We start from the raw sequence: 25,724 nt of genomic DNA, 5'->3' as shown, positions 1-25,724 counted from the left end.
CCTCCCGGCATGCCCCGCGCGCCGCCACGGGGGGGGCGGGGGGGCGTTACCATAGCGACCGTGGCCCGGCATGCAACGGAGCGCGCGGCGCCTCCAGACTACAGCTCCCGTCGTGCCCCGCGGCGGGCGGGGAGGGCCGTGCGCGCGCTCCCGCCCGCCCGGCTCCGCAGCGCCCCCGTGCGGCGGCGGTGAGCGCCGCCCCACCGTGGGGGGGGGACGACGATACCCCCGGGGGGGGGGGGGGGCCGGGGTGTCCCGGGACGGACAGGGTGGGGGAGTCCCGGCGGGGGGGGGGGGGGATTAACGGAGGGGGGTAGACGGGGTGGGGTTCCCGGGGGGGTTACGGGAGGGGTTCCCGGTGGGGTGGGGGGATCCAGGAGGATTGGCGGGACCGGGGAGGCGGGTACCGGGGGGGGGAGTCCCGGGGGGATTGGCGGGACCGGGGAGAGGGGGACCGGGGGGGGTTGGCGTACTAGGGGTGGGGGGACCGGTGGGGGGGTTCCCGGAGGTGGGGGGTATCGGGGGTCCCGGGGGGGGTTGGGGGAACCGGGCCCCCCCCTCCACCGCCGGGCCCGTGCCCTTGGGCAGGGCAGGCGCCGCGTCCCGCTGACACCCGTCCTAAATATAGCCGGGTGACACGGCACGGGGGGGGGAACACACACAGGCCCGCGGCCCTCCCGGACCCCAAAAGCAGGGGGGGGGACACACCCCGCTGTCCCCAAACCGCCCCCCCGCCCTGTTAAAGTCCCGTTCCCCCCCCCCGCAGAGACCCCGGTCTTCAGGCAGGCCCCAAGATGGAGGGCGAGTTGGGGCGCCGGGCCCTGCTGGCCGTGCTGCTGTGGACCCCCTTCCTCGGGGGGACGGCGGGGGACCAGGCGGAGGACAGGAGGGACGCTGGCTTTCAGGATGTCACCGCCGGCGATGACCTGCTGTCGCGGCTGGGCCGAGCCGCTTGGGAGGCCGGGGAGAGCTGGCTGGGCCCCCAACCCCTGCGGCTAGTGGCCGAGGTAAGATCCCGGCCCCACGGCGTGGCCGGTGTCCCCTGCAGTGACATGGGGGGTGGGGGGGTGGGCTGTGTGTCCGTCCGTCACTCCCCCCCCCCCCCCCCGAGTCCCCTCATCCCCGTTTCTCCCCGCAGAGCCTCTCCGCCACCCTCTGGCTCGTGTCCTCGGGGATCTCGGTAGCCCTGACCACGCTCTGTGGCATCTTTGCGGACCTCCTGGCCGCCTCCGGCGTCAGCGGTGAGTTCTGAAGGAGGAGGGGGACGGGGGACACGGGACACAAACCTGGCTACGGGGCGGGTTTGGCACCCAGCCCCGCTGCCACTGCTGTGCTTGGTAGCCACCACTGTGGTTGGTAGCCACTGCCGTGGTTGGTGGCCACCTCCTGCAGTTGGTGACCCCCCCGCCCTCCCCGCCTCCCTCCCAGGGGACCGGCTGGTTCGGGTGGCGGCGTTGGGTCCCGGCGAGGTGCAACGGGTGCTCCTGTGGGGACTAGCCGCCTTGGTGGCCTCCTGGCTACTGTCCCGCCTGCGGGGGCTACTGCTGCCCCTGCTGCGGTGGGCTAAGATCTGCTGTTTCCTGGCTGCCTTCCTCCACGTGGCCACCTCCCGGGAGAGCCCCACGGCCCAGGCGGGGATGCTGCTGGGGCTGTGGGTGCTCTATACCCTGATGGGGGGTCTGGCGGCCCCCCCCAGCCCCAGCACCCAACTGGACGCCGCCGTGCGCAGCCTGGAGTGGAAGGTGGAGGAGCTGCGGCGGCGGCAGAGGTGGGGGGGTCCGCGGAACCGGGAGGAGTGACCCCCTCTCCTTCACCCCGGGGAGGGACATGGGACGGGACAGCACTGTCCCCAGCGCGCCCCCTTGGCTTGGCTCCGTCCCCCCCCCCCCCACCTCCGAGCATGTGTCCTCCTTCTTCTACCCCCACCCTGCCGCCACTGCTGTCCCAGTTCTCCCTGGGGGCCCTCCTCCCGTTAGTCCCCCCCTTCGCCGTGGGGTGGACGTCAGCCCGGGAGCCCCCCCAGTCCCACTGGGGGCACAGAGGAAGGGGATGTCCCGCCCACCCCCCCAAAAAAAACCTGTGTATCTGCTCCCTGCGCACACACCGCAGTGCCTTCACGCAAGCCAAGAGTGCCTTCCCCTGGGGAAGGGGGGGGGGAGTCCTCCTATGGCCCTGTGTGTCCCCCCCCGAGCCCCAAATCCAGGCCCGCCATGGGGGGGGGGGGGGAAGAGGAGACCACCCTAATCCCCACTCGCCCAATTCCGGCTCTGGAACGCAGAGGGGAACTTGCTTCCCACCCCGGGCATCACCCCAACCCAAAATGGGAGCTCTGCTTGTGCGGGGGGGGGGGGGGGGAGGACATACAACACCCCCCCCCCCCCATCTCGGGGGAGAGGGGGGGGCACCACGCTGTCAGTCCTTGGGTTTTCAGCTGCTTTTTAAACTGTTTTGATATGTGATTCCGAATAAACACGGTTTCATCCCAGCCTGGCTCGGCTGCTCTCCCTGCGGGGAAGGGGCACAGCAACGTGGGGGCTCCCCTCAGGGGTTGCCCGCCCCCTCCCCCCCGCCCCACTCGGGGTGTGCAGGTGTGGGGGACATGGGGGGGTGCGGGGAGGGTACCCCACGCTCGCCCTGCGCATGTCCCTCTCTGTTTGCTGAGGCCGGTGCTGAGCGAGGAGGAGGAGGAAGAGGGGGAAGTTAATCCGTGCCAGGATCTGGCCCCTTCTCCATCCCCATCACCCTCCAGCTGTCCCCACTGCACCTCTGCCCTACAGGCCCTCCCGGTGTCCCCCCCCCCCAGTGTCCCCCAGTCACCCTGATGGGGGTGGGATGGGGAAGGATGGACACCAGCCAGTGTGGGACCCCCCTTCCCTGCTTGGGGGTCTCTCCGCATGGTCCGTTGTGCCCTGTGCTGTGCCCTGGAGCGGGGATGGGGACAGGGAGAAGGGATGGGAATGGGGATGGGGATGGGATGGGATGGGGATGGGATGGGATGGGATGGGATGGGATGGGATGGGATGGGATGGGGATGGGGAGTGGGATGGGATGGGATGGGATGGGATGGGGATGGGAATGGGGTGGGGATGGGAATGGGGTGGGGATGGGGATGGGATGGGATGGGATGGGATGGGATGGGATGGGATGGGATGGGAATGGGGACTGGGATGGGGATGGAGATGGGATGGGATGGGATAGGGATGGGAATGGGAATCGGGATGGGGTGGGATGGGGACGGGGAGCAGGGATGGGGACGGGGAGTGGGATGGGGATGGGGAGTGGGATGGGGAGTGGGATGGGGATGGGGTGCAGGGGTCGGGAACAGGGCTGGGGCTGGAGCAGTGCCCGGCGCTGCGCAGGGCGGGCAGAGCCGGTGTTTAGGACCCGGCGGGACGAGGCGGCGCCGGTGCCGGTCCCGCCCCGGCCCCATTGTCTGGGCGCGGAGGCGGAGGGACGGGAGCGGCGGCGCCGCTCGCACGGACGCGCGGCGGAGCCCTCCCGGCCATGGCCCCCGCACCGGCACCGGCACCGGGGACCCGGCTGGCGCTGCTAGCCGCCGCCCTGCTCTGCGCCTCAGGTGAGTGCGGCCGCACCGGCACCGGCACCGGCACCGGCACCGGCACCGGCACCGGCACCGCCGCGGGCAGCGCCGGCAGCCCCCGAGCCGGGGTCCGTACCCGATCGCGGGGGATCTCCGCCATCCCGGGTGGATCCGTCCCGCCCGGCGTCCCGCCATCCGGAGCCCACCTGCCCTCCCGCATTCGGGATCGCCGGGATCCGCTCCCCCCCCGCCGCGATCCCGGGGGGGATCCGCTCCCCCACGCCGGCAGGATCCCCTCCGAGGGCAGCCGCCCCCCCCCCCGCCCCCGCCACCCCACGGGATCCCCCGCCACCCGCCGGGGATCCCCCGAGCATCGTGGGATCCGCTGGGATCTTGGGGGGAATCTCCCCCCTACCCCGTCCACACGGGATCCCCGCAATCCCGGGGCGGGGGGGATCCGCTCCCCCCGACCCACGGTGATCTGCCTCGGTCCTCTTCCCACCTCCCCGCTCACCGGATCCCCTGCGATCTGCCCGGGGAGCTGCCACCCCCCTCCAATACCCACGGGGAGCTGTGGCTCGAGTGGGATCCATCCCTGGATCCGTCGGTACCGGGCATCCCAGTGGGATCTGCTCCGTGCGCACGGGGAGCTGTGGCTCGAGTGGGATCCATCCCTGGATCCGTCGGTACCGGGCATCCCAGTGGGGTCTGCTCCGTGCACACGGGGAGCTGTGGCTCGAGTGGGATCCATCCATGGATCTGTCGGTACCGGGCATCCCAGTGGGATCTGCTCCGTGCGCACGGGGAGCTGTGGCTCGAGTGGGATCCATCCCTGGATCTGTCGGTACCGGGCATCCCAGTGGGATCTGCTCCGTGCGCACGGGGAGCTGTGGCTCGAGTGGGATCCATCCCTGGATCTGTCGGTACCGGGCATCCCAGTGGGATCTGCTCCGTGCACACGGGGAGCTGTGGCTCGAGTGGGATCCATCCCTGGATCCGTCGGTACCGGGCATCCCGGTGGGATCCGTTCTGTGCACACGGGGATCCCGGTGAGATGGGTGCCCCGACCCTGGATCCTACCCTGGGGGACCCGGCACCGTCCCCACTCCCGCACCGGGGGAGCGGATCCCCACGCCGCTGGCGCAGCGGGGCAGCTTGACGAGCGTCGCTTCGTTAGCGGAGAGCAGCCAGGCCTGCGGGAACCCCACTGACCCCGGCACCAGTGGGGTGCCACGCCACCCACTCCTGGGGGGGGGCTGCGCTGGCGCAGCGTCAAACCAGTGACAACCCCCGGGGGTGCGGGTTGGGGGGAGCAGGGTGACCCCGTCCCCGAAGGGGGCTGGGATGGCCGCGGGGCTGTGCCGTGCCGCGGCAGCGCCGAAGCCGGTTTTCTTCTCGCGGCGCCAAGCTGCAGCCTCAGCCGTGGAGGTGGGCGCAGAGACATCCCCCCCCCACCACCACCACCACTTGCCAGCCCCTGAGGTCGGTGACACAGCCCCTCTCCTCGCAGCGAGGGGGGACGGGGACCCCCCTGACCCCGTCTACCTCCCGGCACACCTGGAGGTGCTCGGCGTGCCCCAGTACTACCGGCTGCAGCGGGCAGACCGGGACCTGCCCGCCAACGCCTCCCTGCGCGCCCGCACCGAGACCTACCTGCTGCTGTCCCACCGCTCCGCCGCGCAGCCCCTCGTCCAGGCCACCTACCCGCCCTTCAGCACCCGGCAGGTAAAACGGTCCCCTCTCGTGGTCCCCACCGCCCCCGGCGCAGCCCGGCTACCCCCTGCCGCCCATCTCTGTCTCTTCGCAGGAGATGCCCACGGAGAACCCCCCGGCGAGGGACGGCTTGGCAGCCTGGGCCATCCGCGCCGTGTCCCTCGAGAGCGCCGTGTCCCCGGCAGAGCCCGTCGCCCGTGTCCTTTTCCACCTGCAGGGTCCCGACTGGCTGCCCGGGCAGCGGGACCACCCCGGGCAGCGGGACCAACCTGGGCAGCGGGACCACCCCGGGCAGCGGGACCTTCCCTGCGTCGCCCTCCATGCACACCACCGTGGCCGGGTGGCCCGTGGGACATGCCGCCTGCAGGTCAGTGCCACCCACCGGAGCTTGGAATTGGGGAGGGGGATGGTGTCACCCCGCTCAGCTCCCCACCCCTCAACCCGAGCTGGAGCCCCCTTTTCCCCTCCAGGCACCGCTGGGCGCCTGCGTGGTGGAGCTGGAGATCCCCCCGCGCTGGTTCTCCTCGGCGTCCCCCACCCCGCGCAGCCGCCGGCGCGCAGCCGACCCCCCCGGCCGCCCCGAGCCCCCCGAGCCGGCCGAGCTGCACTACGGCGTTGTGGGGTCCGGGGAGTGCGGCCGTGCCGGGGCTCGGGAACGGAGCCGCGGTGGGGAGGCATCCCGGTACCTGGGCGCGCTGGAGCTGCGGGCGGCCGAGCCGGCGCGGCGGCAGGAGGTCCGGTTGGATGACAAGGTGCTGCTGCGGGTCCCCGATGCCACCCTGCGCCCGGGGCAGCGCTTCACCGCCACCCTCGCCCTGCGGCACAACTTCACCGCCGACCAGCTGACGCTCCGGTGAGACCCTCCGGGTGGGCGAGAGACCCCCCCTCCCCCCCCGGTGGAGGGTGGCGGGTGCCGGGAAGGGGACGTTGCGTGACGGGGGGGGGGTCTGCCGGTAGGATCAAGGCGAAGAAGGGGCTGCAGGTGGTGGCCGCCCGCCCCGGGTCCCCCACCGCTTGGACCACCCAGTTGGAGCGCACCCGGGGTCCCAAGCACTCGACGGCCGTGGTGACATGCCGGCGCAGCGGGGACGCCCGCGGTGGCTGGAGGTAGGGAGCAGCGCGTCACCCCGGTCCCTGGGGACGCCCGGTATGGGATTGGGGCTTCTGCATATGGGACCAGTGCAGCCCAGTAGTGCCCAGTCAGAGCAAAGGGGACCTGTGCATGACACTGCTGCCGACCCAGTATGACCTGGTTGGGGCAGGGGGCAGCTGTGTGTTGCACCGCTCCCATCCCAGTTTGGCCCAGGGGGACCTGTGCATTGCCCTGCTCCCATCCCAGTGTGGTCCAGTTAGAGCAGGGGGACCTGTGAGTTGCACCACTCTCATCCCAGTATGACCCAGGCTGACCTGTGGGTTGCACCACTCCCCATCCCAGTATGACCCAGGTACAGCAGGGAGATCTGTACACCACACCACTCCCGGCCCAGTATGGCCCAGTTGAAGCAGGGGGACCTGTGTTCTGCACCACTCCCAATCCCAGTATGACCTGGTTGGAGCAGGGGGCACCTGTGGGTTGCACCACTCCCCTCCCAGTTTGGTCCAGGGGGACCTGTGCATTGCCCTGCTCCCATCCCAGTATGGCCCAGTTAGAGCAGGGGAACCTGTGCATTGCACCACCCCTGTCCCAGTATGGTCCAGTCGGAACAAGGGAACTTGTGTGTTGCACCGCTCCTACCCCAGTATGGCCCAGTTAGAGCAGGGGGACCTATGCATTCCACTACTCCCGTCCCAGTATGGCCCAGTGGGGGTCTGGGGGGCACGGGACAGCCCCAACCCCCCGTGCGGTGGCACAGGGTGGCCGACTCGACCGCGTTCCTGCACTTGGACCTGGCGGTGGAGAACGGGACGGGGGGGCTGGCGCCGGCGCGACCCCTCACCTGGCAGGTGGAGTACCCCGGCCAGGACCCCGAAGCCCAGAAGGACAAACTGGTGTGGGAGATCCAGGTGTCGGAGCGGGACGTCCGTGCCCTCGTCCCCCTGGTGCAGGTGGGTGACCCTCACCCCGGTCCCCACCCCAGTCTTGGGGGAAAGGGGCCGCAATCTCAGCCCCTCACTGCCCCGTAGGAGCTGGAGATCCTAAACACGGCCCCGCTGACGGGGGTCCCCCGCGCCGTCCCGGTGAAGCTGGTGGCGGTGGAGGCGGGGGGCGGCGTGACGGAGCTCACCGAGCCGCCGGGATGCGAGTCGGCCGACAAGCAGGTGCTGCAGGTGAGCGGCGCTCCCGGTGTCCCCCCGGTGTCCCCCCCACCCTGCCCCGCTCCCCTTTCCCCTCTGCCTGTGTCCCCGTCCCTCCCCTCCCAGGTCTCGGATGCCTGTGACGCGGTGTTCGTGGGGGGCAAGGAGAGTCGGGGGGCACGGGGGGCACGGGTGGACTTCTGGTCCCGGCGCCTGCACGCCTCATTGCGCTTCACCGTCTGGGCACCGCTGCTGCCCCTGCGCGTCCAGCTGGGTGACACCGCGCTGGAGCAAGTGCGGGGCTGGCGCCTGCCCGGTGGCCCCGAGAGGTGAGTCGGTGGCCCTGGGGTGGGGGTGGGAGGGGGGTCCTTGCCACCGCCCCCCACCATTGAGGCAGCGGGAGAGGAGGGAGCCCGGAGGAGGTGCTGAGCCCCACTGCGCCTGTGACATGTACTCCTGCCCTGCTGAGCACTGTGGCACTCGTGACACGTGTCCCTGCCCCGCTGAGTCCCATGGAGCTTGGGCTGCGCACCCCTGCCCCACGGAGCCCCACGGCACCCATGGGATGCACCCCTGCCCCGCTGAGCCCCCACGCACTCGTGACACACATCCCTACCCCACTGAGCCCCATGGTGCTGTGCCCCCCTGCCCCGCTGAGCCCCCACGCACTTGTGACATGTCCGCCCCTCCCGCCCCCCACGGCACACGCCCCAGCAGCCCTGCTGGTGACACCGGTGACACCCGTGTCCCCGCCACCCCCAGCGCCGCGGCGGAGGCGGAGGAGCCCGGGGAGGAGGCTGAGCGGCGGGCGCGGGGCTGCCGCCCCCAGTACCAGCGGACGGCGCTGAGGGTCCTGGCGCACTTCGTGGCCCACCCGCTCGATGGTGGCCGTCACCTCGCCTACCTGCCTGGCCCCGAATGGCTCCTGGATGTCACCCACCTGGTGGCCAGCCGGACCCGGGTGCAGGACCCTCGCGTGGCTTCGCTGGAGGGGGGCACCGTGGTGGTCGGCCGGGAGCCCGGGGTCACCTCCGTGGAGGTAGGCTTGGGGGGGGTGTCATCTTTTTTGGGGGAGGTAGGGGGTGGAAGGGGGGGGGTGGTCCTGGGGGCAGAGGGTGGGAGACGGGGGGGGGGTGGAGGGGGGTCCTGGGGGCAGAGGGAGGGAGACGGGGGGGGTGGAGGGGGTCCTGGGGGCAGAGGGTGGGAGACGGGGGGGTGGAGGGGGTCCTGGGGGCAGAGGGAGGGAGACGGGGGGGGTGGAGGGGGTCCTGGGGGCAGAGGGAGGGAGACGGGGGGGCTGGAGGGGGTCCTGGGGGCAGAGGGTGGGAGACGGGGGGGGTGGAGGGGGGTCCTGGGGGCAGAGGGTGGGAGACGGGGGGGGTGGAGGGGGGTCCTGGGGGCAGAGGGAGGGAGACGGGGGGGGTGGAGGGGGTCCTGGGGGCAGAGGGTGGGAGACGGGGGGGCTGGAGGGGGGTCCTGGGGGCAGAGGGAGGGAGACGGGGGGGGTGGAGGGGGTCCTGGGGGGTGTGGAGGCTGGAGGAAGATCCTGGGGGGAACTGGGGGGGGGCGCAGGGGATGGATAGATAGAAATAGGGGGCTGGAGGGGGTCCCGGGGGAAGAGGGGACCTGGGGGGTGCGGGGGCCGGAGAGATGGGGAAAAGGGGGGGGCTGGGGGGGCCAGGGCAGGGCGGTAGAGGATGGAGGTCATCAAGTCTGGGGGCTCACAAGGTGTCCGTGTCCCCCCCCGTCCCCCCCCCGCCTCCATGCCCCCAGGTCCGCTCCCCGCTCTCGGAGTCCATCCTGGGGGAGCAGATGCTGGTGGTGTCGGAGGAGAAGGTGACGGTGACGGAGCTGCGTGCCCAGGTGGTTTCGGGGCTGTCCCTGACGCTGCGGGCAGAGCCGGGTCACCCCGCCGTGGTCACCGCCACCGCCCAGGGGACGGCCACCCTGCGTAGCCCCAAGCAGGTGAGAGGGGTGGTGGGGTGATCTTGGATATACCGGGGTGCCCCGTCCCTGTCCCCCCCCCCCCCCCCCCGCCTCGGGTGACATCCCACCTGGCATCCCTGGTAGGAGGCGACGCTGTCCGTCTGGCTGTCCTTCTCCGACGGCACGCTGGCCCCGCTGGAGCTCTACGGCTGGCAGGACGCGGCGTTGACCGTCGCCTCGCTGGACCCCTCCGTGGCCACCGTGGGGGGCTCGCCCGGTGTCCCCACCGCTCGCCCGTGGGTGGTGGCGGAGGGACCGGGTCGGGGGGCTCTGCTGCAGCTCAGCCTGCATCCCCCGGATGCTTGCCGCCGGGGCCGGCACCGGGCAGCCGCGCTGGCCACCGGCACCGCTTGGCTGGAGGTGGGGACCGGCCAGAGCGCCCCAACCCCCGGTAGCCCCCGGCCCCGCGGTGGCCACCCCCGCCCCAGCTTGCCCTTCCCGCGGGCCGAGGGGGCCATGTCGGGGGAAGCGGTGACGGCGGCCAGCGAGCCGCGGCGGAGGGACCCCGCCGGCGTGGGACCTGCCTCCACCAAGCTCCAGGGGTTGGGGTCTTCCTCGGAGGAGGCGGAGGAAGAGGAGGAGGAAGGCTACGGCCGCAACCGCGCCGGCGGGGAGGAAGAGGAGGAAGATGAGATGGTGAAGGCTCCCGAGCGGGTGACTGACCTGGAAATCGGCATGTACGTCCTGCTGGGCGTCTTCTGCCTGGCCATCTTCATCTTCCTCGTCAACTGCATCTTCTTCGTCCTGCGGTACCAGCAGAAGGAGCTGCCGGATGCCGGCGCGGCCCCCTCGGCCCCCCAACCCCACAACTGGGTCTGGCTGGGCACCGACCAGGAGGAGCTGAGCCGGCAACTGGACCGCCGGCAGCCCGAGCCCCCGGCGGCCCCCCCGGAGGCGGGCACCCAAACCGGGCGCTGTTGTTGCGGGGTGGCCCCGGGCTCCGAAGCTGGGGGTCCCACCAGCACCCCCACCCCCGGGGCTCCCCTGCCCCGCAAGGAAGGGGGTACGCCGGGGGGGGGCGGCCGGAGGAAGCGGGTGGAATTCGTCACCTTCGCTCCCCCCCGAGTCCCCGAGGAGCCCCCCCAGCCCGCCCCCAACGTCCAGTCCATCCTGGTGGCCAGCGAGGATGACATCCGCTGGGTGTGCGAGGACATGGGGCTGCGGGACCCCGAGGAGCTCAGGAGCTACATGGAGAGGATCCGGGGCAGCTCCTGACCCCCGGGGGGCGACCCCTTGCCCCCCCCTCCCCCCCAGCCCCGGACAAACCAGTAAGGGACCGACCTCCTCCTCACGTCACCCTGGGGGGGGGACATGTCCCCCCCATCTCCTACCTGCAGCGGGCTGTGCTGCTCCTGGGGACCGCTGGCCGTCCCTCCTGGTGGCCCGAGTCCTACCGCAGCGTGGCCACCAAAGGGACCAGCCCCAGATGCCCGCGGCGGGGAGGGCGGGGGGGGTCTTCACCCAGCTCAGAGCATCCTTGGGGTCCGTGAGACACATCCCCCACCCCCCCCCCCCGCCCCATGCCTCGGTGGCATCGGGGAGGAAGCCGGGGTGCCCTTACTGCTTTGGGTCTCATTGCGACATTGTGTTCATAGTGATGATGATGATGATGATGATGACGATGGAGTCCTGTGGTGTGATCCCGGGGAAGGGTCCCCGTGCCCCCCACCCCGGCCACGCATCCGTTTTGTACGACCGGCATTTTCTACCTGTAACGCCCCCGGAAGGGGCTGCAGCAAGGGGCTGTTATTTATGGAAGATTTTTAATTCTGACGTTGTTACAAAAATAAAATATTTAAAAAAAAAAAAAAAAAATAATAAAAAAAAAATGACAGGCAGCCCACCCCGCGCCGTGACGTCTGGTTTGCCATCACCGGGTCGCATCCTGCCGCCGTCCCAGGGTAGGGACGGCGAGGATGGAGTTGGGGGGGGGTGGGAGGGAAGATGGAGGTGGGGTGCTGGGGGCACCAGCGCGGTGCTGCCGGCGGGGGTGGGCTCTGCCAGGCACGGCCGGGTCGCCGGGGACGGGCACGTGCCCTTGACGTTGGTTCCACGTGGGGACAAACGTGGGAGCGCTGGTCACGGGAAGGGCTCGGGGGCCGATCCTGGCCCTGGCCCAGCCGGGGTGACCTTGGGGCGAGCGCCCTCCTTCCTCCCTGTCCTGCCACCTTCCTCCTCCTCAGCCCTTCCAGCCCCAGCCCCCCGGACCAGCGAGCAGCCCGTCCCTGACTGGTCCTGGCTTGTGTCCGTCCCCCCCCCCTCCTTCACCCATGGGTGGTCCCCAATTCCCCCAAAACCTCAGCAAAATGTCCCTCCTGTGGCAACAGCAGCCACAGGCAACGGGCCACCGCGTCCCTTTATTCAGGGACGCCACGGGGATTTCCACCTCTCCAGTACCCCCCCCTGCCGTAGCCCCCCCAGTCTGTCCCGGTGAGCCCGAGACGCCCCCAAATCACCCTGGGTGACAGCAGGAGACACCCCGTCCCCATCCCATCACCCGGCTCCCGATGCCGGGCTGGCACCCACCCCCCCTTCCCCCCTCCCTCTGCCCCACACCGGCGCTCGACCCATCCCCACAGCTCCCCCCCCCCCCAAAAAAAAAAAACCACCAACCCCACAGAGATGGGGTGACCCCCCTGGCTGCCGGGGGAGTGGTCCCTTGCCCTGTGTCCTCACCCCCACCTCTGCCTTCCCGACTTTAGGACCACCATCATCCCTGTCCCCAGGGAAGGGGGGGGGGGGGGGAGTGGGGAGGTTGGGGAGTGTCAGTCCTCCGCCGGCCCCGTACAGTGGTGGGGGGCACCCGGCCATGGTGGCCGGCTCTGGTAGCGCCTGGAGATCCAGGCGAAGAGCAGGCAGGTGACCGACTGTATCCCGGCCAGCAGGAAGAAGTAGTTGTCCATGTGGCAACCGTTGATGCTCCCTGCAAACGGGAGGGTGGTCAGAGCCTGGGGGGGGGGGCGGAGGGGGGCTGGCCACATCCTTTTTGGCCACCCCGTCCCCCCGCCGGCCAAAAAAGGCGCCCCAAAACAGGAGGTGACACCCGTGTGTCCCCATGCCGTCGCCTCACCGTAGTCCTCCGGGCAGCGCATCCACCCGTGGGCGGGCAGCGAGAGGAGGGTCAGCAGCCCCCACCCCAGCAGCGAGCCCACCCCGGAGATGAAGAAGAAGAGACCCATGATGGCTCCTTTCATGGACTTGGGGGCCTCGGAATAGGCAAACTCCAAGCCTGCGGGAAAGCGGAGAGAGGACGGGGAAAAGGTTGGAACCCTTCGAGGTTCCTCCACCAAACCTGCCCGCCGCGGTGGGGGGCTGCGGTGGACGCCCCAACGCCAGGGAGAGGTGGGGACCGCTCACCGGGGATGCTGGTGAAGAGTTCGCTGATGCCAATGAGCAGGTACTGGGGGACCTGCCACCAGATGGGCAGCGTGGCAGCCAGGTAGCGGTCCTTGCCGATGAGCTGCGGCACAGTCTGGTTGCGGCGCACGTACTGCAGCCGTTCCCTCTCCAGGATGCCTGCGGGATGCGGGCAGGGGGCTGAGAACCCACCGAGCCTCCACCCGTAGTGGCAGCATCCCACCCCAGCCTGGGTCCTACCTGCCACGAGGATGGAGGCGAGGCTGAAGAACATGCCCAGGGCCATCCGCTTGAGCGCCGAGGGCAGCAGCCTCCGCCTGGCTAGGAAGGGGTCGATGACGTGGTCCTTCAGGGGCACCAAGGCCAGCAAGACCACCACGTTGGCCAGGAGCAGCCAAGCATTGGGGAACTGCGGGGTAGAAGCAGGTCAAGCTCTAACCCTCACCCATGGTGGGGAGCTCAGCATCCCATGGGATGCTCCAGGTCCCATCGCAACCCTCACTCATCGTGTCCACGGAGCCGCCGGCCCCATCCCTCACCGTGTAGCCCTGGCGGGTGTCAGCACGGTCCTGGCCGTGCTGGAAGATGCCGGGGATGCTGAGGTGCAGACCTTGCAGGTAATACGTGGACTGCATCTGAAAGGCAGCGGGATGGTGGCTCCGCGGGCTCAGCTCCCGGACAGACCTGCCACCGCCAAAGGTCCCTGCCTGGTGCAGAGCCCACCCCGCACCTCACCTGGAAGTAGACCATCCAGTAAGGGATGAAGGTCAGCATCACGGGCAGGATCCGGGCCAGCACCTTGAAGTTGGCAAGGTCCTCCTCGGGTGAAGGAGCTCCAGGCTGAGCTCCGCCGTTGGGGAGCGGGTCCGCAGCCTCCCACGGGTGAGCGCTCGTCCTGGGCAGAGGGACAGCATGGGAAAGGCCAGGGTGGGAGGGCTCAACCCCCCGCAGACCCCCCCCAACCCTTCTCACCTGGCCCTGGTGCCCCCCAACCAGGCGCAACCACAGCTCTGCAGTGCCAGCTTGATCATGGCAGAGACCTGGCTGCCCGTGGGGGGCTTGGTGACGAAGGTGGGGGTGGCCAGGAGGAAGATGAGGAGGGCCAAGGCCAGACAGGCGACGGGGATGAGGTAACCAGCCAGAAAGCTGATGTTCTGCTGGACAAATGCCACCACCAGCAGGGAGAAGACGGCCCCGATGTTGATGCTCCAGTAGAACCAGTTGAAGAAGCGCCGTGTGGCGTCACCGCCCCGGTCCCTCACCTGCCAGCATGGATGGATGGGCATTCTCAGCCCCGGCAGCGCCAAACCTCAACTCAGGGCTTCTGCTTCATCCCTTGTTCCACCACCCTCCCGCATCCCCCATGTCCCATCCCACCGCCATCCCACACCCCATCCCACCCGTCACCTCCCGGCTTCCCTCCCTCCTTCCCCCAAGCAAGGATGTCCCAAGGGGCTCAAAGGTGATCTATGGAGGTGCAACCACATCTCCTCCACCCCATGGGAGACCCTACCCACCTCGGCTCAGCAGCTGGGGAAGGGAGACCCCCACATGTCCGTGGCCGCTTGGGAAGGGGCAGAGGGAGAAGGATGCCACCGGCTGCCCAACGCTCACCTGGTCGGCGCCGAAGGGGGTGAGGTTGGCTCTGACGGAGCTGACGCCCAACACCAAGAGCAGGAGGCCGGTGTAGATGGTGGGGGCACAGTACTGCTCGGGGGGCTGCCCCCGGCACATCCCACCGCGGTGCCGAGAGCAGTTTTGGATGGTGTCAGCCGGCAGCTGCCCGCACACCGAGAGGCGCCCGTCCGGCCACGTGGTGACGGGCAGCAGGGACGCTGCCAGCAGGTAGAGGAAGAAGCTGATGACCACGGTGGCGTAGCGGCCCAGGTAGACGTCGGCCAACCAGCCGCCGATGGGGGACAGCAGGTAGGAACCCCCCAGGAAGAGCAGGCAGGCGCGGGACGCCTGGGTACCCCCCCAACCGAAGGTGTCGCCGCTGAGGTAGAGCACCAAGTTGGCCATGATGCCGAAGAAGGCCGCCCGCTCCAGCCCCTCCACCGCCAGCAGAGCCACGCACGCCACCCCCTGCCCCTTCAGGGGTGTCCCCCCCAACAAGGGGCTCCGCTCCCCGTTGTCCCCCATCCCGGCTGTCCCCCCGCCCCTCCTCCCACCACCACCGGAGCACCGCGGTTCTCGGCGTTGGTTCTGCTGCCCTTCACCGCCCCGAGCGGGCAGCACGGCCGGGGGTCCCCGTCCTGCCGCGGTCCCTTCTCCGTCCCCCGCGGTCCTTCCCCGGGTCACCCCCTTCGCCGGGCGGGCGTCCTCCCGCCCCCGTCCCTCCCCAGCTCCCAGTTCCCCATTCCTGCTGAACCGACGCGTCATCTGATGGCTCAGAAGCGAAAAATCCCCATCAGCCAGCGCGGCTTCTCCTTCCTGGGGGATTTCCCCGCGCCCCCCACCTCCCACCTCCGTCGGGGGCTTTGCTCCCCATCCCCACCACAGCTCCGCTGTCCCTCTGCTCCGGTGTCCCCCGAGCCCCGCCGTGTGCCGGGGAATGTCGCGTACCCGACCGGAATGTCCCAGGGCCGGCGTAAAGCCAGGCTGAGCCGAGCTCAGGGTTACCGCACCGCCTTCTTCCCCACGAGTACCCAAAATCCCCGACCCATGAGAGCGCAGGGGTTTGGTTTGCAGCCTGATTTCGTAAGGATGGGGATGGGGGGGTGGGGGGTGGGGGGGCTGCGTGTGCCTCTCGCGCTCTGATATTTTCCACCGGACTCGGCGGGCGAGACAGGCTTTTAAGTTTCTGTAAGTTTGTTGGTTTTGTTTTGTTGGTTTTTTTTTAAGTTAATAAATAAAAAAAATTATAGCTGAGAAAGGCAGGAAGCTCAAGGGAGAGAGCCAACGGGCAGGCACCCTCCCAGCCCTCCACCCCCCCAAATTTTCCCACCCCTTACAGCATCCTCCAGATCCTCCATGCCTTCGTACCCCCCTTCCTGCCCAAACAAACCCCTCCGGCTTGGGAGGAGCTTTTGGGAGGAGCCCAAAAGCAGCGCTTCCCACCCTGCAGCCACGGTCCCCGGCATCCCCACATCCATCCAGCATCCCCACAGCCCCCCCACATTCCTGCAGCCCTCCCCCCCAGCATTCCCGGAGCCCCCCCCCCCCGGCATCCCCACATCCATCCGGCATCCCTGTGCCCCCCCTGGCATCCCCATGGCCCCCAGCATCCCCACATCCATCCAGCATCCCCACAGCCCCCCAGCATCCCCACGACCCCCCCCCCCCCCCCCCGGCATCCCCACATCCATCCAGCATCCCTGTGCCCCCCCTGGCATCCCCATGGCCCCCAGCATCCCCACATCCATCCAGCATCCCCACAGCCTCCCCCCAGCATCCCCCCAGCCTCCCCCCCAGCATCCCCACATCCATCCAGCATCCCCACAGCCCCCCAGCATCCCCACGCCCCCCCCCCCCGGCATCCCCACATCCATCCGGCATCCCTGTGCCCCCCCTGGCATCCCCATGGCCCCCAGCATCCCCACATCCATCCAGCATCCCCACAGCCCCCCCCCAGCATCCCCACAGCCCCCCCCCAGCATCCCCACAGCCTCCCCCCCGCATCCCCACATCCATCCAGCAGCCCCCCACCCCCCCAGCAGCCCCACCTGGCAGAGGGACGAGGTCTCCAGGACATGGGGTTTGATGAGCTCTGTGATGACCAGCAGCTGGGCAAGGGAAGAGCCTTAAATCCTTGTTTTTGGCAGCAGGGGAGGGAGCCAGCACAGCCACCCACCTGCCACCGACCTCCCTCCTGCCAGGGCACGGCGGGCAGAGAGGCAGGGGAGGAGGGTGGCACTTCTTTGGGGTCACCATGGGATGTGACGGGTGTGAAGGACCCTCCCGCAGGCAGCACCGAAATGTGCCGGCCATGTCACCCCTGCCCGTGGCCTCACAAGCACCCTCCTGCCCACCCCAGCCCTAGAAAATTGGGGAGAAGGAAGGACCCCCCACCCTCTGCTCCATCACCCCATGGAGGTCCCAGAGCTTGGGGCAGCCTGAGTGCCACCGGTGACGTTGTCCCAAGCCCATGACACGGTGGCACACCAGGAGCTGCCAGATCCTTGTCCCCCTACGGCCGAGGGTGACCTGGGGTGGGACCACCAGGTCCCCGTGGCTCCCGTGACCCCGAGGGCCACCGCAGGCTCCCGGCGTGGTCCCCCAGCGGAGCCCGACCCCCCTCTTCCCCCCCGCCAGCGCGCAGGATGGAGCCACCCCATCGCGCTCCTCCGCCCCACGGCGCCGAGCTGGCTTCCTGCAGCCCTCGACCACAAGCCGGGAGCGGCGAGCGTACGAGCGGCAGGCGGGCCACGGGGCCGCGTCCCGACCGTGTCCCCGGGCCGCTGAGAGAGGCGGCGAGAGGACGGGACCACCCCCCCCCCCGGCTCCCCACCCGCCATGGGGCTGCCCCACGGCCGCTGAGCAGGATGGAGGGGCTCTGCCTGCTCGTGGTGGCTCTCTCCGCCGCGGTGCCCGCACAAGGTACGTCAATGTCCCTTCCTGTCCCTCTCCGTGTGCCGGGGTGACGGCTCTGCTGGTTTTGGCGCTGGGTACCTGCTGTCTCCCTCCCGGTGTCGGTGCATACGGCTGTTACCGGCAGCGGTTTGGCGCCGAGCGAGGATGCTCTGCAGGCAGCGCCGCAAAGCTCAGCTCTTCTCCTTCCCCAGGAGCCCGCCATGGCCGGTCCCACCTCTGCTCCTCCTCGACGCCCGGTGGGACCGAGGGAAGGGGGTCCCTGCTTGGGGACCGGTCACTCTGGGGACCTTAAAAGGGCTCTTGGGGTCAGCCTGCTCACCAGGTCCCGGCACTGTGGGGACAGGGCGATGCTCTCTTGGTTTTGGCAGGCACGGGTCTACTCGTGCCACCAGCGTCACCCCGGGATGGGTGTTGGGACACTCATCCCATCTGCTCGTGCCACCAGCGTCACCCCGGGATGGGTTTTGGGACACCCATCCCATCTGCTCGTGCCACCAGCGTCACCCCGGGATGGGTTTTGGGACACCCATCCCACCTGCTCGTGCCACCAGCGTCACCCCAGGATGGGTTTTGGGGACATGCCACCTGCTGCCCCCCAGCCTGGCAGGGTTTGGGGTGGTTTCACACCCGAAATGGCTGCCAGAAGCAGCCTTGACGCCTCCGATCAATGGGGGAACGGTCGCCATCGCCCCCGTTTCCGCTAACGGCTCCTTCCCACACCTTCACCGACACGCTGCCGGCTGCCTCCGGGCTCCAGGCACGGCGCTGCCCGGCACCGGGACCCCACCGAGCAGCTCTTCCCCACCACATCCCCCCTCTCCCGCGCTCATCCCTTACCTTTGCCTTTAATATTTTGGGACACTAAACCAGAGCCCACCGGTTGAGGTGGTGGTTCCCCATGGAGGCCACCGGCTGCCCGGGACACCCACCCAACGCACCCCACCAGCACCCATTCCCCCCTCCCCCCCGCCCCCCCCGAAACAGCTATAGGTGCCTCTCGCAGCGGTCGACGGGCAACGGCGGGAGCGGGATCGCTCGGCGCGGCGGGTTGCCGTAGCGTTTGCCAAAATTGCCCTTTTTTGGTCAGAAATCATTACGGCAATTATTTTGTGATGGCGCCCCGCGCAGTCGGGGTACAGGAGGAAGCCACAATTTCGGTGGCGGCGGTGACGACAGCCAACGCACCTTCGCCTCTCCCTCGGGTGGGGGGCGGTGGGGGGGGGGGGGGCGAATCCTTTGCCCCTGAGGAGCCAAAGGGTGATTTTTTTTTTCGGTGGGAGCTCGACGAGCGGCTCGGATCCGGCGGGATGCTGATGTGCGTTGGAGGAAAGCGACGGGGGGGGGACGGGGGGGACAGGGAGGACGGGATCGAGCCTGGTGGCCGAAATGACGCCGCGTCCCAGGAGAAGGGAAAAAAACCCCCAAACTTAAATGTGAGCATCCCCTCACCCGCGGCCCCAATTGGGAGGGGACGGTGCTGGGGGTGCGGGCGGGCAGGTACGGGCAGCGCCTCTCTCTTGGCAGGGGCGGCAACGGCACCCTGGACGCGTGACGGCACCCGGCGCTTCGGCGTTCCCACCGGTGAGTCGCGCCCCGATATCGCCATATTTAGGGCCAGATTCTGCCGCGTCCCGATATCGCCATATTTAGGGCCAGATTCTGCCGCGTCCCGATATCGCCATATTTAGGGCCAGATTCTGCCGCGTCCCGATATCGCCATATTTAGGGCCAGATTCTGCCGCGTCCCAATATCGCCATATTTAGGGCCAAATTCTGCTTCATCCCCCTCCCTCTTCCCCCGTTTTTTCCTGGTGGGCTCAGCCCCTCATACCCCCCCTCCCCCTTCCTCCTGGCAGCCCCCACGGAGCCGCCGGGACCTCCCAGCACGCCGGCGGGCGGCACGGCTGGCAACACCTCGGCGGCACCAGGTGAGCGCGGGAGAGCCAGGGACATCCCTGCCCCCCTGTTTTGGTGGGGGACGGGGGGAGCCTGGGGGTGGCGGCGTCCCATCCTGCCACCCTCACCCTCTTCCCTTCCATCTCTCCCAGGTCCCGGCGCGCTGCGGCTGGCCGGCGGCCGGAGCCGGTGCGAGGGCCGAGTGGAGGTGGAACAGGCGGGTGTTTGGGGTACGGTGTGCGACGATTCCTGGGATCTGGCCGACGCCGAGGTGGTGTGCCGGCAGCTGCGGTGCGGCTGGGCCATACGTGTCCGCGGCAGTGCCGCTTTCGGCCGGGGCGGCGGCCCCATCCTCCGGGACGAGGTGGGCTGCGAGGGGCACGAGGAGCATCTCTGGGATTGTCCGGCGGTGATGGAACACGACTGCAGCCACAAGGAAGACGCCGGCGTGGTGTGCTCAGGTGGGTCCGGTGCGTGCCGGGTCCGGTGCGTGCCCGGCGGGCATCACGGAGGGTTTGGGCTCCGGTGGGCGGAGATATCAGGCAGGGTGCAGGCAGGGTGCGGGCAGCGCATCCCCAATTCCGCTCTCTGCCCGCAGAGCACCAGGAATGGCAGCTCTCCGGCGGTCGGGATGGCTGCGCTGGCCGGGTCGAGGTCTCCTTCCGCGGCACGTGGAGCACGGTGTGCGACAGCACGTGGTACGAGCTGGAGGCCAGCGTGCTGTGCCGTACTTTGGGCTGCGGGGAACCCCTCCGGCGACTCTCCTTCGACCACACGCTGCCCGGCAGGATGCTCTACCAGTGCGAGAGCCTCCAGCCCTCGCTGGCCCACTGCCAGTGGATCTACAATAAATCGGCTCCGTGCCACCAGTCCCGGGCAGCCGGCGTGGTCTGCAACGGTACGGGACACCCCCCACCCCCCCACCCCCCAACCCCCTACGCCGGGGCGGGGGGCTTTTCGGCCACGGGGGTCCACTGCAGATGAGCTGCAACCCAGCTTCTTCTACCCCCTCCCTCCCCACCATCCCCGTCCCGTCGTTGTCCCCCCCCACCCCCCGCCAGGCTCCCAGGGCTTGCAGACGCCGACCCCGGTGGCCACGGTGACACCGAGCAACGTCCCGTTCCTGAGCGGTGAGTGTCAGCCATGACCTGGGGGTGTGTGTGGGGGGGGAGGGGGGCTGCAGGGACCACCCAACTCGCCCCCCCCCCCCCCCCCCTTTCCCTTTACCTGGAGGAAGGACGTCCCAGGTGTCACGAGCTGTGCCTGTTCTCTGCCTCAGCTGAGGAGGGGTCCCCGATGGCGGGGCCACAGTCCCCCCTGCACATGCCCCTCTTCGTCCTCTGCCTGGTGCTGGCAGCGCTGCTGCTGCTCACCCTGACGGCCTTCACCGCCGCCCTGCTGAGGGTGAGGAAGATGAGCGGTAAGGAGCCCCCGCGGGGACACGGCAGGCTCTGGCCATGGAGGGGGGGGTGGGGGGGGGGTGTGACACTACCAACCCAGCCAGGGCCACCTCCCTCCCTCCCTGGGCTCAGCTCAGCTGCGGGAGCGGGGCCGGCCGCGCCACGGAGCCGCTGAGGGGGTGCACCCCCTCTTTGTCCCCACAGCCCACGCTGTGTCCTCCCCGGGCTTAGCCGGTCCGGTCCTGGTGACCCACAGCGCCCAGAGCCCCGATGTGCCCTCCGGAACCTCCAACGACTACAGGGAGATGCCCCACAGCCTTCCCAAAGGACCAGGTAGGTCTGGCAGGTCACCAGTCCACCCCGGGGGGCTGTGGGGCCGGGGGTCCCAGCGATGGCTGCCCCGTCCCCATCTCGTCCCCCAGACCCGCCGGTCACAGCCCTTCCCGCTGCCAAGGATTTGGACTCCGACTCCGACTACGAACACTACGACTTCAGCAGCAAGCCGCCCGTCGCCCTCTCCACCTTCTACAGTGAGCATCCCACCGGCACCAGTATCCCCGCCACCCTGCCCCAGGACCCCCAGCACCCTGTCCTGCCCGGGGTGTCCCGGGGTGCCCCGGCTGATGGCCCCCTCCCCGCAGACTCGCTGCGCCGGCAGCCCGGGGAGCAGTTGGTCCTGCTGAGCAGTTGCATCCCACCCAGCCAGGATGGGATGGAGCCGTTCCCGGCGGAGGGTACGACACGAGGGGTGTGCCCGTCCCTCTGTCCTCCACCTCCACGTCTGCCCGTCCTGCCCGCGGGTGGGCGAGGGGCCGCCCCGCAGCCCGGGGACTGACGCGAGCCCTGTGCCCCGCAGTGCCAGCCAGGCCGGGCCCCCCATCCCGTGGCAGGGCGAGCAACTCCTCCACCTCCTCTTCCTCCTCCTCCTCCACCGAGCCCTACTGCAACGACAGCACGGCCCCCCCGCACGGCCGGGTCTGCCCGCCGCCCCCAAACGATGGCACCCGCTGGCACGCAGCACCCACCGCCCACGGCTACACCGATTACCCGGGCACAGGTGGGCGGCGTGGTCCCGGGGACCGGAGCGGGGATGGGGATAGCCCTGTGGAGAGGAGAAGGGATGGAGAGAGCCCAGGGATGGGAACAAGGGATGGAGAGACCTCAGGGATAGGAACAAGGGATGGAGAGAGCCCAGGGATGGGAATAGGGATGGAGAGGGGAACAGGGATGGAGAAACCCCAGGGATGGGAGCAGGGATGGGGACGGGAGCTGGGATGGGAACAGGGATGGGGACAGGAGGTGGGATGGAGACACCCCAGGGATGGGGACAGGAGGTGGGATGGAGACACCCCAGGGATGGGAACAGGGATGGGGACACCCCAGGGGAGGGGAATGGGGGTGAGGGGACCCCAAGGATGGGAGCAGGGATGGGGCCAGCCCTGGGGATGGGAATGGGGATGGAGAAATCCTGGGGGTGGGAACAAGGGATGAAGAGACCCCAGGGATGGGAACAGGGACGGGGACAGCCCTGGGGACGGAAACTGGGATGGAGAAACTTCAGGGATGGGAATAGGGATGGAGAGACCCCCAGGATGGGACCAGGGATGGGGACAACCCCAAGGAGGGAATGGGAGCGGGGACGGGTGCAAGCATGGAAGATGCCAGTAAGAGACCCTGTTTCTCCCAGTTCCCCCAGCAGCGCCCCACGAGCCCGCCCCAGCGCCCTCCCACCCCTGGGTACCTGTGCCTCCAGCAGACCCCGATCCCGCCGACAGCTCCAGCACCTCCTCGGGGGAGTGGTACGAGAACGTGCAGGGCGAGGAGCCCCCCGGGGACGCGTCCCCGCACCCTGGTGAGGACCCTGTGCTGGCAGGGCAGGAGCGGGGCAGCACGGGGGGGGGGGTGTGTGTGGGGGGCTCCTTTGCCCCTGCACCATCCTCATCCCACTCCCTGATGGTCTCTCTCCCTTTTCAGGCTGGCCGGCTCCGTCCTGCCCCTTGGGGGGACACGCGCAGGACCCCGACTCCTCTGAGGGCAGCGACTACGATGACATCCAGGGCTCTGCCTACTGAGGCTGCCCGACCGCCACGGACAGAGGGACATGGGCGGGGGGGGGGGGACACGACCTGGCACCGCGTGCGGCCAAGGACTCGCCATCCCGCTGCCGACGTCTCCTGGATTTCTCCGGCCGTCTCCTCCATGCCATCATTAAAAGCTTTTCCCAGCGGGTCGCCGTCTCCCTTGGCCATAGGGGCGGCTGGTCACCAGCCCCGCCGCGAGGCTGGGCCACCAAGCGCTCCCACGGGGCGGCAAGGGATAAGTGACCCAAAGATGTCCCTTCTTGCAGTCCCCTGCCTGGCCGGTCACCGGGAGCAGCATCGCCTGCAGGACCCGGCTGCCGGCAGAGGTGATGTCCCCCCGCTGCCCACACAGCTGTCCCCAAGGGCAGGAGCAGCCAGACCCCTGTGTCCCCAGCCCCGGGTGGCGGGGAGGGGGGACAGCGGGGTCTCATCCAGCCCCACAGCACCGGAGATCCTCGTGGCTGGTGGTGCGATCGGTCCCCGGCGGTGGCCCTGCAGGGAGGCAGGTGGTGGGGATGCGGGGTGACAATGTCCCACAGCCGTCCCCGACTCTCCGTGGCAAAGGATACAGAGCCCCCACCATAAATTTTCTGCACCCCACTGGGCCACAGTCCTCTCTATCCCGGGGACACACCGGCCACCGTGCCCATAAACCCTGGCCGGGGGGCTGGAGGGATGCTGGACTGGTGCCGTATGGCGATGCTGGGGGGGTCCCGGACCCTTCTCACCCCCTCCTGGGGCTATGGGGCAGGTACCAAGCTGGGAAGCGGGACCCAGCCAGTTTCCAGGCAGGATGGATTCGTCCCCCCTCACCCAGAGCTCAGGGGGTGGGATAGAGCCCCCGAGGGAGGGATAACCCCCTCCGGCATCCCCCGTACCGCGGTGAAATCTGGGGCGCCCCACGGTCCACCCGAGCCCCGGCGGGACGCCTGAGCGAAGCAGCGTCACCGTGGGACGGGGACACTGGTGGGCTCGGGGGCTGCGCCCAGTTGAGCCGGACACGGCCACCCAGCCGTCACCCCTGGGATGGGACCCCTCCATCCCCCCTGCCCCGGGCTGGGGGGCTTCCCTGGCTCTTTCCAACGGCAAGCCGAACCCCGCGGCACAGCCTCCCGCCCCGCTACCCGCCGGCGGGTTTCCATCTCGCCGGGTGGAGCCTCGGCGGAGGTTGGGGTTCAGACCCACCCCCGTGGAAAATTTGTCGTCGTTCCCCCCCCCCCCTACCACCACCACCACCTTCCCGCCACATCCTTCAGCTGTTTACCGAGACGAGAGGCTCCGGCAGCCCCGAACAAAAGGGCCACGCCGCAACAACGGAGGAAGCACCAAAATAGCAACAAAGCCCCAGACAAAGGGGGAAGAGGAGCGAGGCGAGGGCAAGGAGCCGGCTGCCGCCAGCGGAGCAGGGCCGGGAGCGGGCACGGGGGGTGGCCCCAACCACACCAGTGCCGGGGCGGCGAGGCTGGGACAGGAGATGGTGGCACTTTTGCCGGGGAGGCTGTTGGGACCGCTCGGGGGATGCTGATGCTCGGAGGGTACCAAGTTGTACGGGGTACCGATGCCCCGCGTGGGGGTACCGATGCCCCCTGGGGGGACAAACCAGTTCCCGTTGGGGTATGGCGAATGGTCCGCGTGTCACCTCCAGCCACAAAACAGGTACATCGGTGCCAACCGTTTATTGGAGCCGCTGCTGCTCCTGCCCGCGGTGACAGGTGCCGGGAAGCGCCACTTCCCACCATCATTAGGATAACAGCGGCGTGCTGACAGCCGACAAGCTCATCCCTGCTCGCACCAAAGGCACCTCCTGCCTCTTAAAAGGCTTCTCACGGGCAGGCAGCTTGTCGGCACGTCCCAGCGCTTCCTCCCTCCCTCCCCACCTCCTCCCCGACCCCTCCGGAAAGATATTATAATCATCCTTATCTGTCACAGCGTGCAGAAGATGCCGAGCTGACTCGCCTCACCGGCAGCGAGCGAGGATGCTCTAACCGAGCCACGGCACCAACCCTGCCCGCAGCATCTCAGGGCCTCTCCAGAGCCACCCACGGCTCGGAAGGGAGGTCTGGACCCATTTTTTTGTGGGGTTCAGACACCCTCGGATAACGGGGAGGATGGGAACAAGTGGGGGCTGCGGGAAACAGCCCCCCAGCCCTGCACCGCGGTGGGCTCGGCGCTGCCTGGCCAAGGGGACGTGGAGGCTCCCAAAGGAGCCGGCAGGGGATCGCCGGGCTGGGTTACCTCCAGGGATGCCGGGGACCTGGTTGGGAACGGCGTGCTCACGCTGCCGGCATCTCCGCCCCACCTCCCCTGACCATCTCTGCCCGGCAGCCCACGGCCGTGCCTGCTGCCCACCGCACCCCCGCAAGCTTCCTCTCGAGTCATGGAAAAATCTTCAACCTGGAGAGGGTTTCAGGGCAGGAAACTCCCAGGGGAGCCGAGCCCCAGCTCTGGGGTTGAGGACCAGAGCATCCCATGGCTCAGGAGCCCAGGCTGGTGGCAGCGGGAGGGGACAGGAGCTCTCCCTAACCTGGCCAAAGCTGCCTGGAGAAGCCCAGTTCCTCCCAGCATCACTCCCCAAGGAACCAGCCAGGCACTCTCCTTTCAGCAAAAACATCACCGGCTCAATGGAAAACAGCTGCCCTCGTTAGCACGCGTGACCTGGATTTGGAGGAATTAATTAGGGCAGAATCAATTAACGCCTCTCCCTTCCCCGGTCCGTCACCGCCTGTGCCCCACGTGCCCTTGCCAGGGACATACAGCGTCCCTGGGGTGCCAGCATCTGGGAGAAGCGGGGACATGCTGGGATGAAACCTCCCCGGTCCGCATCCCGGGGGGCCATCACGGCGCTTGGGGCGCTGCCGTGGACTGTGGGGCACGTGGTGGCTCGGCACGGCGTGGCGTGACGTGGCGTGGCACGGCGTGGCGTGGCGTGCATCAGCTCCTTTGTAGGAGCCGGTGGCACGGGCAGCGCCCGGCACGGCACGT

General features: G+C 69.2%; 4 protein-coding genes across 4 annotated transcripts; 3 read left to right on the top strand and 1 right to left on the bottom strand.

The window, feature by feature from the left end:
- Positions 1–480: 480 nt before the first annotated feature.
- TMEM109 (transmembrane protein 109) lies at positions 481–2,485 on the top strand. The gene is made up of 3 exons (XM_082485106.1): positions 481–1,007; positions 1,139–1,241; positions 1,429–2,485. Exons 1-3 carry the CDS (start codon positions 795–797, stop codon positions 1,797–1,799), a joined length of 687 nt encoding a protein of 228 aa, XP_082341232.1. The 5' UTR covers positions 481–794; the 3' UTR covers positions 1,800–2,485.
- A 1,019-nt stretch (positions 2,486–3,504) lies between these two features.
- TMEM132A (transmembrane protein 132A) lies at positions 3,505–11,760 on the top strand (the record flags this gene model as incomplete). The annotated part of the gene is made up of 11 exons (XM_082485033.1): positions 3,505–3,577; positions 5,052–5,266; positions 5,349–5,621; positions 5,725–6,107; positions 6,212–6,361; positions 7,108–7,300; positions 7,379–7,522; positions 7,616–7,818; positions 8,252–8,528; positions 9,263–9,454; positions 9,560–11,760. 11 exons carry the CDS (start codon positions 3,505–3,507, stop codon positions 10,688–10,690), a joined length of 3,234 nt encoding a protein of 1,077 aa, XP_082341159.1. The 3' UTR covers positions 10,691–11,760.
- A 259-nt stretch (positions 11,761–12,019) lies between these two features.
- Positions 12,020–14,974, bottom strand: SLC15A3 (solute carrier family 15 member 3; the record flags this gene model as incomplete). The annotated part of the gene is made up of 8 exons (XM_082485032.1): positions 12,020–12,398; positions 12,546–12,704; positions 12,833–12,991; positions 13,073–13,241; positions 13,372–13,467; positions 13,568–13,727; positions 13,805–14,094; positions 14,447–14,974. 8 exons carry the CDS (start codon positions 14,972–14,974, stop codon positions 12,241–12,243), a joined length of 1,719 nt encoding a protein of 572 aa, XP_082341158.1. The 3' UTR covers positions 12,020–12,240.
- Positions 14,975–17,316: 2,342 nt separating this feature from the next.
- On the top strand, positions 17,317–22,759 carry CD6 (CD6 molecule; the record flags this gene model as incomplete). The annotated part of the gene is made up of 12 exons (XM_082485031.1): positions 17,317–17,371; positions 19,222–19,293; positions 19,414–19,722; positions 19,860–20,159; positions 20,323–20,391; positions 20,541–20,681; positions 20,866–20,994; positions 21,084–21,191; positions 21,303–21,347; positions 21,485–21,718; positions 22,349–22,513; positions 22,636–22,759. 12 exons carry the CDS (start codon positions 17,317–17,319, stop codon positions 22,731–22,733), a joined length of 1,725 nt encoding a protein of 574 aa, XP_082341157.1. The 3' UTR covers positions 22,734–22,759.
- Positions 22,760–25,724: the final 2,965 nt, after the last annotated feature.

Source organism: Vanellus vanellus, assembly GCF_965231255.1.
Source record: "Vanellus vanellus genome assembly, chromosome: 6".
Classification (NCBI taxonomy): domain Eukaryota; kingdom Metazoa; phylum Chordata; class Aves; order Charadriiformes; family Charadriidae; genus Vanellus; species Vanellus vanellus.
This window is presented reverse-complemented; position numbering and strand designations above follow the sequence as displayed.

Coding starts and splice junctions, on each gene's coding strand:
- TMEM109 (XM_082485106.1), top strand. CDS start 795: ATGGAGGGCGAGTTGGGGCGCCGGGCCCTGCTGGCCGTGCTGCTGTGG. Junction 1,008..1,138: donor CCCTGCGGCTAGTGGCCGAG/GTAAGATCCCGG, acceptor TTCTCCCCGCAG/AGCCTCTCCGCCACCCTCTG. Junction 1,242..1,428: donor GGCCGCCTCCGGCGTCAGCG/GTGAGTTCTGAA, acceptor CCTCCCTCCCAG/GGGACCGGCTGGTTCGGGTG.